We start from the raw sequence: 16,318 nt of genomic DNA, 5'->3' as shown, positions 1-16,318 counted from the left end.
CAGAGCATAATATTGTAATTCGGAGTCCTGGAATATGCGGGATGTTCGGGGTAGGAGGTAAGGTTCTCATTACAGGGAATGGCAAAGACTTGAGGCTTCAGCTCGAGTCTGATCGCTGGTAACGGCTGCCGGGAGGACTGTGTTGAAGAGGATTCTGAAGCTGTGTCTGGGCTGGTGTGGGCGCTTCCAGAGAGGTGTAAACGGGGCCGTGAGTCATTCAGGCAGGGAGCACCAGAGTGGGACGTAAGCAAGGCAGGCAAGTCTATGCTCTTCCCCAAAGGTATACAGCAACTAGGGACAGCTCGGCGTTGTCCCCGACGCCAGCACTTGGCACTGTAGAGGCTGGAATTGTAAACATACCCTTACTGGAGTGGGAGAGAGGTGAGATTTAAATACTGTTCACGCTGTGGCAGAAGCAGGCAATGGCGGGCAAGGCCAAGGTCAGGTTAGAGCTCCAGCTTTAATTAAGGCTCCTATGCACGCGTGCAGCAGTGTTGGTTCACGACAGCATTCTGTGTAAAGCTTCCCGCTTGGAGAAGAGGGGAGTGCATTTATTAACCTGTGCAATCAAAATGCCAGTTAAAAGTGTTATGAATTATTTAAACATGAAAAAGGGTGTGTGATGATGCATGTTTACTGGAGAAAGCAGTGCAAAATATGGTTCCTGTCATTTGCACAGATCTGTGTATGTATAGCCCTTGGATTGTGGTTTTAAAAATTGAAGCAACTTAAGAATACCCACTATGTCTAATAACCTACTGTTCTGTAACTCCAAGAACGATTCTTCCTCATTGATCCAGGCAAATCTAGGTAGCGGAGTCTTCTGTAGACCCCCAGCTGTTACAGTGAATGTGTTTGAAAGATGTGTGCAAATCTAGTTTTGGGAACTCAAAATCGTATTATAAATGCACTACAATGACTCCTTTCACTGTAACGGTACCTGGAAATTCTCAGGGCCACTGCTCCCTGGTAAGGTAAACAGAGATGGAGAATCCAGTAAGGTGGAATTATGCGCACGAATCTCTCATACAAGTCACTTGGAATCTTTCTCACATTCAACGTTTTTTGGCTTTAATTGTTTTTCCTTCCCAGCATGAAAAATTGTGAAATCAACTCCAGCTGACTAGGTTTTCTTTCCATTTCAAATAATTATATGAAGCATTTAAATAAGTGCACCAAACCATATCTCAAATGGAACTGAGTATTCAAAACATATATTTTATGCCTTAAGTTTGTTGAGAATTTATTTGCATAAAAATCCCAGTATATTTCCACTGAGCCCACCACCTTGCAGGTAACGGGTGGTGTGTCAAACGTGCTAATAACGACCCCGTGAGACAGATAATTAGATTCCGGAGGACCTGGGGACGCGGGGCCGAGAACACGGGTGGCGTGCAGACCCCAGAGGGGCAGGGGCACCTGAGCCTGTGGGTCTAAAAGACAAGAGTCGGGTGTGTTCAGATGTAGAATTCCTCCTCCACGTCGTTGTCCGCGCCTCCGGCCAGCACTGAGGGTGGCAGGACGCCTCTGCCAGTCTGCTGGGCGTCGGGAGCATCGTAAGGGAGTTCTGGGGGTGACTCTGGGAGCCAGGAGGTGTCGGAACCTGGGGAAGTGGTGACAGCTGTGGCCGAGGAGCTGGAAGGCCCGTTGGTGAACAGAGGGAGGGCAGCCCAGGAGGCCTCTGTGGTCACGCCGCCCCCAGCGGGCAGGGGTCCTTCTCTGGAAGCCCTGCGCTCTGACCAGAGGCTGCTGCATCTTTCGGAGGGGAGCAGTGTCTCCACGGGGCTGCAGAACCTGCTGGGTGCAGAGTATGCAGAGACCACGGACAGGTCGGAGGAGGAGAGCCGCAGCCCCGTGTCCACGTCCGTCTCCTGGGCCCCCTCTAAGTCATCGATGGAGAGGAGGTGGCCGTGCCTCCGCTCCGACGCCCTCTGTCCCGGGCCGTCTGTGTTTGCAAAGCACAGTGGTTCAGCTGAGGAGGCCGGGGAGGGGTCTCCCGTGGGCAAACAAAACAAGGACTTGCTTCTCTGGAAAGGCCAGGGGAGGCTGGGAGGGCTGCCGGCTGGTCTGGCCAAGTCCTGCGGCTGCCGGGTAGGCAGGCCTGTCTGGCCGAACCCCAGGTCTGAAGTGTCCATCGGGGGCTGCGGGCCGCTGCCAGGGGTCTGGCTCTGTGCAGCGGCACTCGGAGAAGGCGTGGACCCAGCCTTCTGCTCTGAGGCGTGGTGAGCTCTGCTGGGTTTAGGGCACTTCCTGCGGACCCTCTGTGCCTGCAGGGGGAAGAGGGCATATCACATCAGTGCAGGACTGGCGGTCACCGGGGACGGGGATTCCGCTGTTAACAGAACGTGAGACACATTTTCTGATGACTGGAAACTTCTGGCAATGTCTCGGCAATAAAGCATTACCAGAAATTTCATTCTCCAAATTCTAAAGCAAAGACAGAGGTAGCGGAGCTTGGGGGAATACAGATCAGACTTCTCAGTCTGAGCAGACATCCCCAAACCCAGGGGGAGATGCAGTCCCTTGTCACGACAGGGAACGGTACGTCTTCCAGTGCACACGCAAGGATGCTCAACAGATTAGCCGCAAGCATGAGGCCTGGCTGAGCAGGAGAGGGGAGACAAGAATTACCATTCAATGCAAGAAGGTTGCTTGAAGGGTTTATCTCCCTCCAACCAAAGCCCCACTGTTTGGAAATACTACTGACGGCAGCATGGAAGGATCGGGATGGGACTTGACTCCAGTGCACGTGTGAACATCAGGACACAGCCTAGGGGTGGCCTACGATTCAGGGCAGTACATCTTCAAAGAGTGCAGGGCTATCAGGAAATTGGCATTTATTTACTTGCTCTAAGGAACTCCACGATACTCCTCTATTTTGCCTTTCAGAAACTGTATGGGAAAGGGGGCGGTTGACTACTGACTAACCCTGTGGATGCCCCACAGGGCTTGGACAAGCAGTTTCACCCTTTAACACTCCGCCCTGTCCTCCTAGTCTCCCTGACCTTCCCTGCAGCTCTGCAGGAAGCTGTTTCTGCTGCACAGAACTGGGGCTTCACTTCCGATTCTCATGCACCCCTGGGGCTGCTGCTCTCGGGTTCTCCCCCTGGTCTGGTTCACCAGGCCTGCAGGCCAAAGTCTGGATTACTTACTACCCAGATAATGGATCTGGGGACAGTGGGTCTGGCTCTGCTCTGTATAGGATTACCTGATTTATGAATCCCTGCAACAAGAGGGCTGAGTGCAGTTTACTATAAGGGCTATTTCCTAGCACCCAGCAGGCTACGAGACATTGGCTCTTCCCTGGACAGGCAAGTCCCCCACCTCCCTGTTAGACAGGAACCTGGTTTTTTCATAGCCACCTGGGAAATTTTATTCAATGCAATATACTTATTTGTACCTATTACAGGTAAAGGAGGAGACACTACAATGAGGACTGTCCTCAACCACATGAACCTTATATCTCATTGACAGGATCGGAGACAAAAAGAACTCAGACAAGGGCGTGTGAAGACAGGCACAATACTAGGCCGAAGAGCGAGAGGCCGGGCCTGCCCGCGGGAGCACAGGAGTCTTCAGTGGGAGGTGGCCATGGAGATGGGCGGCTGTCGTCCTAGTGGGTGGCACGCGTGGAGAGGAGGCTGTGCTGGAGAGAGAGGCCAAGACAAACGGGCTGACTGTTGGCAGGTAAGCAAGGGAGTTGCAGGGAGTGGGGAGCAAGCAGCTCGGCTTGATTACAGACCAGGTGCCTGGAAAGCAGTGCTGTAGGTCAGCTTGGGGATGGAGTCTAGCGTTGGTCAAGGAGACCCTGACCGTGTGGGTAAGAAATCCACAGACTTATCCTTCTGCTGGGGCCGTGCTCACTCATTATGTTTTTTCCTATAGGACCATTCCTTTCACTGATTTCTTAGATCTTTTTTTGCCTAATTCCAGACATCTCTTAATCCTATAAACAGACCGACTGACTCATTGTTTTTCAATCAACATTAACCGAGAGTCTTTTAAGCGGAGCTCCTCAACTGGTGTGTTTAAGCTTTGCCTGGGTTATAAAGGTGTGCTGAGGACTGATCTCTGTCACCAGCAGCCTCTCGTACCACAGAAATATTATCGTTTCCTGTGTGCTCTGATGTGAAACAGGTCTGGAGGACCAGGCACAGATAATTTTGAATAAGACACGATCTTAGCCCCCCACAATTAACAATACAACGGTCAAGTGTGATAAAGTGAGCCACAATGATAAAGTGAGCGGCGATAATAATGGGGGCGTTTGGGGCACCAAGGGGGGAGGGGTTGATTTTACGAGGGGAGAGGGTAGAAAAAGCTTGCCTTGAAGTCATGACTGGACAGAATCTTGGAAGTGGAAGAGGGGTTTGTCAACTGGAGGGCAGTGGGCGTGGCATGGAAAGGCACACAGGCACAGAGGCAGCCTGAGCAGAGGCTGGGGGCATGAACCAAAACAAGAGGCGAGCCCTGAGAAGTGAGAGGAGCCTCATCGGGGCGTGCTGTTGTGTGCGCAAGCTCCCTCTCCCTCTATATACTTTTTCAGATTCTTTTCCATTTTGGTTATTACAAGATACTGAGTATAGTTCACTATGCTACACAGTAAATCCTTGTTGTTCATCTATTTTATAGATGGTAGTGTGTATCTGCTAATCCCAAACTCCTAATTTATCCATCCCTCTTGCCTTTCCTCTTTGGTAACCATAAGTTGTTTTCTATGACAGTGAGTCTGTTTCTGTTTTGCAGGTAAGTTCATTTGTATCATATTTTAGATTCCACTCATATGATATTTGTCTTTCTCTGTCTGACTTAGTATGATAATCTCTAGGTTCATCAATGTTGCTGCAAATGGCATGATTTCATTCTTTTTTATGGCTGAGTAATATTCCATTGTATGTATGTACCACATCTTCTTTATCCATTCATCTATCGATGGACACTTAGGTTGCTTCCATGTCTTGGCTATTGTAAATAGTGCTGCCGTGAACATTGGGGTGGATTTATCTTTTCGAATGATGGTTTTCTCTGGATATATGCCCAGGAGTGCTGGATCATATGGTAGCTCTATTTTTAGTTTTTTAAGGAACCTCCATACTGTTTTCCATAGTGACTGTACCAATTTACATTCCTGCCCATGGAATAGGAGGGTTCCCCTTTCTCCACACCCTCTCTAGCATTTATTATTTGTAGACTTTTTGATGATGGTTAATCTGACTGGTATTAGGTGATACCTCATTGTAGTTTTGATTTGCATTTCTCTAATAATGAGCAATGCTGAACATCTTTCCATGTGCCTGTTGGTCATCTGTATGTCTTCCTTGGAGAAATGTCTCTTTAGGTCTTCTGCCCATTTTTTTGATTGGGTTGTTCGTTCTTTTGTTATTGAGTTGTATGAGCTGTTTGTATATTTTGGAGATTAATCCCTTGTCAGTTGCATCGTTTGCAAATATTTTCTCCCAGCCTGTGGGTTGTCTTTTCATTTTATGATTTCCTTTGCTGTGCAAAAGCTTATAAGTTTGATTAGGTCTCATTTGTTTACTTTTGCTTTTATTTCTATTGCCTTTGGAGACTGACCTAAGAAAACATTGGTATGATTTATGTCAGAGAACGTTTTGCCTATGTTCTCTTTTAGGTGTTTTATGGTGTCATGTGTTATATTTAAGTCTTTAAGCCATTTTGGGTTTATTTTTTTGTATGGTGTGAGGGAGTTTACATGCAGCTGTCTAGCTTTCTCAACACCACTTGCTTTTTTCCATTGTATATTCTTGCCTCCTTTGTCCAAGCCTAATTGATGATGTGTGTGTGGGTTTATTTCTGGGGTCTCTATTCTGTTCCATTGATCCATATGTCTGTTTTTGTGCCAATACCATGCTGTTTTGATTACTGTAGCTTTGTAGTGTTGTCTGAAGTCTGGGAAGGTTACTGATCCTCTTCTTAATCCTCAGTCTCTAATTCTGTGTGTGGGGGGTGTCTTTGTCCCCGTGACCTGCTGTCTTCCTGCCCAACAGGCTCTGTACAGCATAATGAAATTCTCAAGCTGTTCTGCTAAGGGTGGTTTAAGGAGCTGAAGGTCAAGAGCAGCAATTACGGAGATTTCTGATGGTCTAAATTATAGATTCTTAAAGAATATGATGCAAAATGTTTTTAGTACAGGTTATAAGATATGGTTCTCATAAAGATCACACTCTACAAGGCCATTCTACTTGCATTTTATGTGCATGGGGACCTCACTGAATATGGCAAGGAAGGTGCTGAGCCAAACTCGTTCCTCCTGGGGTATGACCCACTCACCAGGGCTTGCTGCTCTGTGCTCCAGTATCCCCTGAACTCCCAACCCAGCCATTCTGACTCTGTGCTGTACTGCTCTGGTTAGTGATCCATCTTCTCTGCAAGGCTCTGTGCTTCATGAGGGAGATCCTGCTCAGCACATACCCTGACCAGTACCCAATACACAGCAGGAACTTAAGCATGAATGAAGAGTCACAGCTCTGGGATGGGGTCAGGAGTGGCCTCAGAAGGCCCATGTGTACCTGGGAGGTGTGACAGCTGAGTGGCTGTTGAAGAGACAAACCAGTTTTCTCAATCATTTGAGTTTGGCTAAATAAGAGAGAAAATAAGTCATGAGGCTCTTTAGAGAAGGAAGTCCTCAGGTACAGAGGCTGCTTCCAGTGGGGGGACAGTGTTTATTAATTAAGAGGTCTGTCTTATTTTTCCAAAGGGCTGAGTCCCTTGGGTGCCCCAGTAAGTATGTACCACCCTGTAACTTGCATGTTCAGAGTCTTATTCAAGGGGCATGCTCTGGGTGAGTATGCTTGCAGTCAGAATCTGCCTGAAAGAGGAAGCCTCTGTGAATACTGCTCCATGAGAAGCAAAAGGCCAAGGTTCCAACTTGAGGAACTGTTTGGAGACATCTGAAGCTTTCCACTGTCAGAGACAGAGCCGTGTTAAATTAGACTCAAAATCAGGAACAGCTAGCAGAGGACGCATCCTTGGTGGTTTTGCAGAGATTTTCATCACTGTGCTCTTATTTTTTTTACTGCATCGTGAAGGCAGGGGTCCAGATAAATCCTAATATCTTCTTTGAAGAGAGGTGGTAGCCAGTGTTTTTCACTGGAGGGGTGCCCACGTGCACCGTAGAGGTGGCTGCTGGGCAGGTGGGATTCCAGTTGGCACAGCATTGGCCGGTGATGATGCAGGATCCTGGGGTGGGGAGTTGGAGGAGGGTGGCTGCGAGGCTTCACAGCCCCTGCTCCCGGGGTCTGCCCAGGGCTGCTGTGCCGGTGGGATGTGCCTGCAGCAGATCTGGTGGTTTTCTCCAGCTCTGCCTGGAGGCAGAGAAGTCAGCTTCTAAAAGCAGGGTCTTGTCTGTCTAATGACAACTCACATATGCAAAGGATGGCCCTGCTTTTGGTGTCCTTCCCATGGCGATGGCTCTATTTCTGATCTTTCCTGTCTGCCTGTCTGACTTGACCAGGAACACTAGAATCTGAGAATGAACCATCAAAGATGTTTCGAGAAGCTCTTCCCCAGTGGACTTTTCCAGAGTGAAACAACACTCTGGAAAAGCCTCCTTCCTCCCCCAGCTTTCGGCTCTCAGGGCTGCCCCTCGGCAGCTTCTCCATGCGACAGCAGCAATGTACCTTGAGGATGGCTTCCTTTGCTTCTCTTTGAAGCAGTGCGGGCTAGCTGACTCACTGGAATCCAGTAGTTCCCTCTTTGCTGTTTATGGAACTTTCTCTAAGGAACACAGTAGCATTACATCAATGACTCTGCCTAAAGGCAACCAGCCAGGGAGATCTGGTTGTGTCCCTGAAATCACCAAAAAGCCGAAATGCAGTAAGTGACCCATGAGCTTCACATGGAACTTCGAGCCTGGGCAGTTTGCAATGGAAGGAGTAAAAAGGCCTTTTTCAAGGATCAGGGTGTCTCAACAGACACATGGATAGAATCCCTAGGAAGGGTGATTCTGTCCCTGACCCAGTAAGCCTGTGCAGTGTCTCATGGGTCGATCATGGTCAGGGCATTTTCTCTCACCCTCACACCTCCTCTTTCCAAGAAAGGTCATTTCCTCCTGTTCTGTCCTGGGCAGAAACACAACCAGTGTGGCACTGTCTGTTATGCAGTGAGCCAGCAAAAGACCTTTTAACCCAGGGACTAATAAGAATTAGGGGCAGTCTCAAGGAAATTGGGCAATGGGTTCACATGAGAAACCAGATTTTTGTTCTAAATAAAAGCGTCGTATTTTGCTTCTCCTTTCACTGTCCTCTGGATTAGGTTTCATATACCCACTAAGAGTACTACCCCCAGAAAAAGCCTATGTTGTCTTCAAAAAATTTTTTTTAATTTAATTAAAATTTTTATTGAAATATAATTGACATATAACATATATTAGTCTCAGGTGTACAACATATTATTTGTATATATTGTGAAATGATCACAATAAGTCTAGTTAATCCATTACCACACATAGTTATGTTTTTTCTTGCAATGATAACTTTAAATCTACTCTCCCATCAACTTTCAATATACAAAACAGTATTGTTAACTATAGTCACCAAGCTGTACATTAAATCGCTAGATTTATTAATTCTATAATTAGAAGTTTGTACCTTTTGGCTTTTTTTTTTCTGCACTGTGCAGCATGTGGGATCTTAGTTCCCTGACCAGGGATCAAACCCTGGCCCACTGCAATCGAAGTGCAGAGTCTTGACCACTGGACCGCCAGGGAAGTCCTGGAAGTTTGTACCTTTTGATCACCCGCCCATAACCACCACCAATCTCTTCTCTGAATCTATGAGTTAGGTTTTTTATTGTTGTTGTTTTAATTTCACATATAAGTGAGATCATATGCTATCTGTCTTTCTCTGGCTTATCTTGCATAATGCCCTCAGGGTACATCCATGTTGTCACAAATGACAGGATTCCATTCTTTTTTATAGCTGAGTAATATTCTACTGTGTGTGTGTGTGTGTGTGTGTGTGTGTATACACACACACCACATCTTCTCCATTCATCCACAGATGGACCCTTACCTTAGGTTGCTTCCATGTCTAGACTATGGTAAATAATGCTACAATCAACATGGAGAGTGCAAATATCCTTTCAAGTTAGTGTTTTCATTTCCTTCAGATAAACACACAGAATTAAAACTCCTGGATCATATGGTAGTTCTATTTTTATTTTTTGAGGAACCTCCACTCCACTTTCCGTAGTGGCCACACCAATTTACATTCCTACCAACGGTGCACAAGGGTTCCCTTTTCTCCACATTCTCACCAAGACTTAATATTTCTTATCTGTTTGATAAAAGCCATGTAACAGTTATAAGGTGGTTTCTAAACCACTTTGTGGTTTAGATTCTCATTTCCCTGATTATTAGTGATGTTGAATATCATTTCTTACCTGTTGGCCATCTGTATGTATTCTGCAGAACAATGTCTATTCAGACTTTCAGCCCACTTTTTAATCAAGTTGTCTGCTTTTTTACTATTGAGTTGTATGAATTCTTTATAATATTTTCTTCCATTTGGTAGGTGGCCTTTTCATTTTGTTGATGGTTTCCTTTGCTGTACAAAAGATTTTTAGTTTGATGTAGTCCCACTTGTTTATTTTTTGCTTCTTTTGCCTTTGGTCTTGGTGATGATAATTTCGATTTGACACCAAAAACAATCTCAAGGAGCATACCACCTATGTTTTCTTCTAGGAGTTTTATGGTTTCAATCCTTGTGTTCAAGGCTTTCATCCATTTTGAGTTGATTTTTGTATATGGTGTAAGCTTTCTGGTAGCATCTTTAGGATTCTCTACATATAATATCATGTCATCTGCAAACAGTGACAGCTTTTTCTTTTCCGACTTGGTTTCTTTTTATTTCTTTTTCTTCTCTGATTGCTGTGGCTAAAACTTCCAAAACTAAGCTGAATAATACTGGTGAGAGTGGGCAACCTTGTCTTGTTCCTGATCTCAGTGGAAATGCTTTCAGTTTTTCACCACTGAGGACGATGTTGGCTGTGGGTTTGTCATATATGGCCTTTATTATGTTGAGGAAAGTTCCCTCTATGCCTACTTTCTGGAGGGTTTTTATCATAAATGGGTGTTGAATTTTGTTGAAAGCTTTTTCTGCGTCTATTGAGATGATCATATGGCTTTTATCCTTCAATTTGTTAATATGGTGTGTCACATTGATTGATTTGCGTATATTGAAGAATCCTTACATTCCTGGGGTAAACCCCACTTGATCATGGTGTATGATCCTTTTAATGTGCTGTTGGATTCTGTTTGCTAGTATTTTGTTGAGGATTTTTGCATTTATATTCATCAGTGATATTGGCCTGTAGTTTTCTTTCTTTGTGACATCTTTGTCTGGTTTTGGATTAAGGGTGATGGTGGCCTCATAGAATGACCTTGGGAGTATTCCTTCCCCTGCAATTTTTGGGAAGAGTTTCAGAAGGGTAGTTGTTAACTCTTCTCTAAATGTTTGATAGAATTCATCTGTGAAGCCATGTGGTCCTGGACTTTTGTTTGTTGGAAGACTTTTATCACAGTTTCAATTTCATTACTTGTGATTGGTCTGTTCATATTTTCTATTTCTTCCTGGTTCAGTCTTGGAAGGTTGTACCCTTCTAAGAATTTGTCCATTTTATTGGCATATAGTTGCTTGTAGTAATCTCTTATGATCCTTTGTTTTTCTGTGGTGTCCATTGTAACTTCTCCTTTTTCATTTCTAATTTTATTGATTTGAGTCCTCTCCCTCTTTTTCTGATGGGTATGGCTAAAGGTTTATCAATATTGTTCATCTTCTCAAAGAAGCAGCTTTTAGTTTTATTGATCTTTGCTATTGTTTTCTTTATCTCTAATTCATTGATTTCTGCTCTGATCTTACGATTTCTTTCCTTCTACTAATTTTGGGATTTGTTTGTTCTTCTTTGTCTAGTTGCTTTAGGTTTAAGGTTAGGTTGTTAGAGATTTTTCTTATTTCTTGAGGTAAGACTGTATTGCTATAAACTCCCCTCTTAGAACTGCTTTTGCTGTGTCCCATAGGCTTTTTTTTTTTGCGGTACACGGGCCTCTCACTGTTGTGGCCTCTCCTGTTGCAGAGCACAGGCTCCGGATGCGCAGGCTCAGTGGCCATGGCTCACGGGCCCAGCCGCTCCACGGCATGTGGGATCTTCCCAGACTGGGGCACGAATCCGTGTCCCCTGCATCGGCAGGCGGACTCTCAACCACTGCACCACCAGGGAAGCCCCCATAGGTTTTGGATCATTGTGTTTTCGTTATCACTTGTCTCTAGGTATTTTCTGATTTCCTCTTTGATTTCTTCAGTGATCCACTGGTTATTTAGTAACATATTGTTTAGCCTCCACGTGTTTGTGTGTTTTGCAGTTTTTTCCCTGTAATTGATTTCTTATCTCATAGCATTGTGGTTGGAAAGGATGCTTGACATGATTTCAGTTTTCTTAAATTTACTGAAGCTTGATTTATGATCCAGGATGTGATCTATCCTGGGGAATGTTCTGTGTACACTTGAGAAGAAAGTGTATTCTGCTGCTTTGGGATGGACTGTCCTATAAATATCAATTAAGTCCATCTGGTCTAATGTGTCATTTAAGGCTTATGTTTCCTTATTAATTTTCTGTCTGGATGATCTGTCCATTGGTACAAGTGGGGTATTAAAGTCCCCCACTATTATTGTGTTACTGTCAATTTCTCCTTTTATGGCTGTTAGCATTTCCCGTATATATTGAGGTGCTCCTATGTTGGGTGCATATATATTTACAATTGTTATATCTTCTTCTTGGATTGATCCCTTGAACATTATGTAGTGTCCTTCCTTATCTCTTGTAACAGTCTTTAAAGTCTATTTTGTCTGATATGAGTATTACTACTCCAGCTTTCTTTTGATTTCCATTTGCATGGAATATCTTTCTTCATCCCCTTACTTTGTCTGTATGTGTCCTTAGGTCTGAAGTGGGTCTCTTGTAGACAGCATATATACAGGTTTTGTTTTTGTATCCATTCAGCCAGTCTGTATCTTTTGGTTGGAGCACTTAATCCATTTACATTTAAGGTAATTATAAATATGTATTTTCCTATTGCCATTTTGTTAACCGTTTTGGGTTTGTTTTTTTAAACATCTTTATTGGAGTATAATTGCTTTACAGTGGTGTGTTAGTTTCTGCTTTATAACAAAGGGAATCAGTTATACATATACATATATCCCCATATCTCTTCCCTCTTGCATCTCCCTCCCACGCTCCCTATCCCACCCCTCTAGGTGGTCACAAAGCACTGAGCTGATCTCCCTGTGCTATGCGGCTGCTTCCCACTATCTATCTGTTTTACATTTGGTAGTGTATCTATGACTGTGCCACTCTCTCACTTTGTCCCAGCTTACCCTTCCCCTTCTGCATATCCTCAAGTCCATTCCCTAGTAGGCCCGTCTTACCCCTAGGTTCTTCATGACCTTTTTTTTTTTTTAGATTCCATATATATGTGTTAGCATACAGCATTTGTTTTTCTCTTTCTGATTTACTTCACTCTGTGAGACTCTAAATCCATTCACCTCACTACAAATAACTCAACTTTGTTTCTTTTTATGCCTGAGTAATATTCCATTGTATATATGTGCCACATCTTCTTTATCCATTCATCTGTCGATGGACACTTAGGTTGCTTCCATGTCCTGGCTATTGTAAATAGAGCTGCAGTGAACATTGTGGTACATGACTCTTTTTGAGTTATGGTTTTCTCAGGGTACATGTCCAGTAGTGGTACTGCTGGGTCATATGCTAGTTCTATTTTTAGTTTTTTAAGGAACCTCCATGCTGTTCTCCATAGTGGCTGTATCAATTTACATTCCCACCAACAGTGCAAGAGAGTTCCCTTTTCTCCACACCCTCTCCTGCATTTATTGTTTGTAGATTTTTCATCATGGCCATTCTGACTGGTGTGAGATGATATTTCATTGTAGTTTTGATTTCTATTTCTCTAATGATTAATGATGTTGAGTATTCTTTCATGTGTTGGTAATCTGTATGCTTCTTTGGAGAAATGTCTATTTAGGTCTTCTGCCCATTTTTGGATTGGGTTGTTTGTTTTTTAGATATTGAGCTGCATGAGCTGCTTGTAAATTTTGGAGATTAATCCTTTGTCGGTTGCTTCATTTGCAAATATTTTCTCCCACTCTGAGGGCTGTCTTTTCGTCTTGTTTATGGTTTCCTTTGTTTTGCAAAAGCTTTTAAGCTTCATTAGGTCCCATTTGTTTATTTTTGTTTTTATTTCCATTTCTCTAGGAGGTGGGTCAAAAAATGATCTTGCTGTGATTTATGTCATAGAGTGTTCTGCCTATGTTTTCCTCTAAGAGTTTGATAGTGTCTGGCCTTCCATGTAGGTCTTTAATCCATTTTGAGTTTATTTTTGTGTATGGTGTTAGGGAGTGTTCTAATTTCATTCTTTTACATGTAGCTGTCCAGTTTTCCCAGCACCACTTATTGAAGAGGCTGCATTCCTATACACTAATGATGTAAAATCTGAAAATGAAATTAAGACAACACTCCCACTTACCACTGCAACAAAAAGAATAAAATACCTAGGAATAAACCTACCTAAGGAGACAAAAGACCTGTATGCATAAAATTATAAGACACTGATGAAAGAAATTAAAGATGATACAAATAGATGGAGAGATATACCATGTTCTTGGATTGGAAGAATCAACATTGTGAAAATGACTGTACTACCCAAAGCAATCTACAGATTCAATGCAATCCCTATCAAACTACCACTGGCATTTTTCACAGAACTAGAACAAAAAATTTCACAATTTGTATGGAAACACAAAAGACCCAGAATAGCCAAAGCAATCTTGAGAAAGAAAAACGGAGCTGGAGGAATCAGGCTCCCTGACTTCAGACTATACTACAAAGCTACAGTAATCAAGACAGTATGGTACTGGCACAAAAACAGAAATATAGATCATTGGATTTGTTTCTGTAGGTCGTTTTTCTTCCCTTCCTCTTTTGTTCTCTTCTCTTGTGTTTCCTGTCTAGAAATGTTCCTTTAGCATTTGTTGTAAAGCTGGTTTGGTGGTGCTGAATTCTCTTAGTTTTTGCTTGTCTGTAAAGTTTTGATTTCTTTGCTGAATCTGAATGAGAGCCTTGCTGGGTAGAGTAGTCTTGGTTGCAGGTTTTTCCCTTTCATCACTTAAAATATATCACACCACTCCCCTCTGGCCTGCAGAATTTCTGGTGAAAAATCAGCTGATAACCTTATGGGGATTCCCTTGTATTTGTTGCTTTTCCCTTGCTGCTTTTAATATTTTTTCTTTGTGATTAATTTTTGTTAGTTTGATTAATATGTGTTTTGGCGTTTTCCTCCTTGGGTTTATCTTGTATGGGACTCTGCACTTTCTAGACTTGGGTGACTATTTCCTTTCCCATGTTAGGGAAGTTTTCGACTATAATCTCTTCAAATATTTTCTCAGACCCTTTCTTTTTCTCTTCTTCTTCTGGGACCCCTATAATTCAAATGTTGGTGCATTTAGTGTTGTCCCAGAGGTCTGAGAGACTGTACTCTTTTCTTTTCATTCTTTATTCTGTTCCGTGGCAGAGATTTCCACCATTCTGTCTTCTAGGTCACTTATCCATTCTTCTGCCTCAGTTATTCTGTTGTTGATTCCTTCTAGTGTATTTTTCATTTCAGTTATTGTATTGTTCATCTCTGTTTGTTTGTTCTTTACTTCTTCTAGGTCTTTGTTAAACGTTTCTTGTTTCTTCTTGATCTGCACCTCCATTCTTTTTCTGAAATCTTGGATCATCTTTACTATCATTACTCCGAATTCTTTTTCAGATAGATTGCCTTCTCTTCATTTAGTTGTTCTTGTAGGTTTTTATCTTGCTCCTTTGTCTGCAACGTATTTCTTTGTCTTTTCATTTTGTCAGACTTACTGTGTTTGTGGTCATCTTTCCACAGGCTCCAGGATCGTAATTCCTTGTTTCTGGTGTCTGACCCCTGGTGGGTGAGGCTGGTTCAGAGGCTTTGCCATTATCCCCTTGACAGGGGGTTTGATTGGTGTTGTGGTGACCACAGCCTGCACTGGATATTGAGCGGGGCCTCCCCTTTGCTCTGTGGTTGTCACTGCCCTGTCAGGGGCAGGGTCTGCTCCCTAGTTTTTGGAGTAGAGGCCCCCAGATCTGTTTCTTAGCTGTGTTTCTGATCTGCGGTGTGAGGCAGGTGGGACTGGAGCACTCCCACTGGGATTCAAGCCACTGAGTATTCCTGCTCTGGAGCTGTTCACCTGTGAATGTGCTCTGTTGTGCCCCCTTCTGCCCATTGTGCGGACTCACAAAGTACACTGTTGTTGACACTGCTCTCAGTCTGCCCTTACTGTGGGGATGCTGGCAACTGGCCCTGGTGACTCTCAGGTGTTTTCAGCAGATCACTGGTGCAGATACACTGAGGTCAGGTCCCAGGACTGCAGTAGTCATGCACCTAGACCTGCTGTGGGAGCTATAGAGGCAGCTCAGACTCTGGCCTGGACCAACTCACACATGTATGTGCCCACAAAGCCCACAGCTGCTGAAGCCAGACCCATCCCAGCTGCAGGAGAGCTTGTTGTCCTTTCAGATGTTTCACAGGTGCTGAATTTAGGAAGCTGCCAGCAGAGATGTAACTCTGTGGTTCGTGCAGCCTTGAAGAGCGATTTCAGCTCTTCTTCCTTAGTCACACAGCCCCTGGGGCTCAGGTGTGGTTTCAGCCCCACCTGTGAATATGTTCTTCCCACTGGAGTCTGCTCCAGAGGTTGCCGGAGCACATGAGCCTATCAGGCAGAAAGGAGCTGAGGCAGTGATTGGGGCGAGCAGGCTGCATAGGTGGGAGGGTGCTACGGTAGGGACTGGAACATGCAAGCCCATCAGGTGGCAAGCAGGGTGAGCGGGTCACCCAGGCTTGCACGGGGGTTGCAGGGGAGGTCATGGCAGGGGCGTGTGAGCTGGCTCTGGTGGAGCCCTCCCTAGTGCCCGTGGAGGCAGGGGCTGGTGTGTGAGGAGAGAGGATGTGATGGTGGCCCTGCCCTTTGCACGTCACTCAACCATGGTGCTTCTTTGTTGTGGTGGTCTGGGCTTTGTCCACGAGCATTCCCAGTTGCGGAGCTCCTCACTCCTGTCCCCACAGGCTGTCTCCTTACAGCCAACATTGGTCTCCCCCCGGGTCTGCTCTCCAAACCCCACATTCCATCACCCAGCCCCCACATGTACTGGCAGACACCTGTCTCAGGCTGGGGCATGCAGGACTGTGGCATGGACCATCTGTGTAGGTCTCACT

General features: G+C 44.5%; 1 protein-coding gene across 1 annotated transcript in view; it reads right to left on the bottom strand.

Moving 5' to 3' along the window:
* Positions 1 to 1,149: 1,149 nt before the first annotated feature.
* FAM124A (family with sequence similarity 124 member A) overlaps positions 1,150 to 16,318 on the bottom strand; it is a 106,026-nt gene continuing 90,857 nt past the window's right edge. Inside the window, exon 4 of the mRNA XM_082675776.1 lies at positions 1,150 to 2,267. Within this exon, the coding sequence (XP_082531902.1) occupies positions 1,458 to 2,267 (810 nt within the window). The 3' untranslated portion in view covers positions 1,150 to 1,457. The remainder of the gene's footprint in view (positions 2,268 to 16,318) is intronic.

This window comes from Grampus griseus (genome assembly GCF_964374135.1).
Source record: "Grampus griseus genome assembly, chromosome: 18".
Lineage (NCBI taxonomy): Eukaryota > Metazoa > Chordata > Mammalia > Artiodactyla > Delphinidae > Grampus > Grampus griseus.
This window is presented reverse-complemented; position numbering and strand designations above follow the sequence as displayed.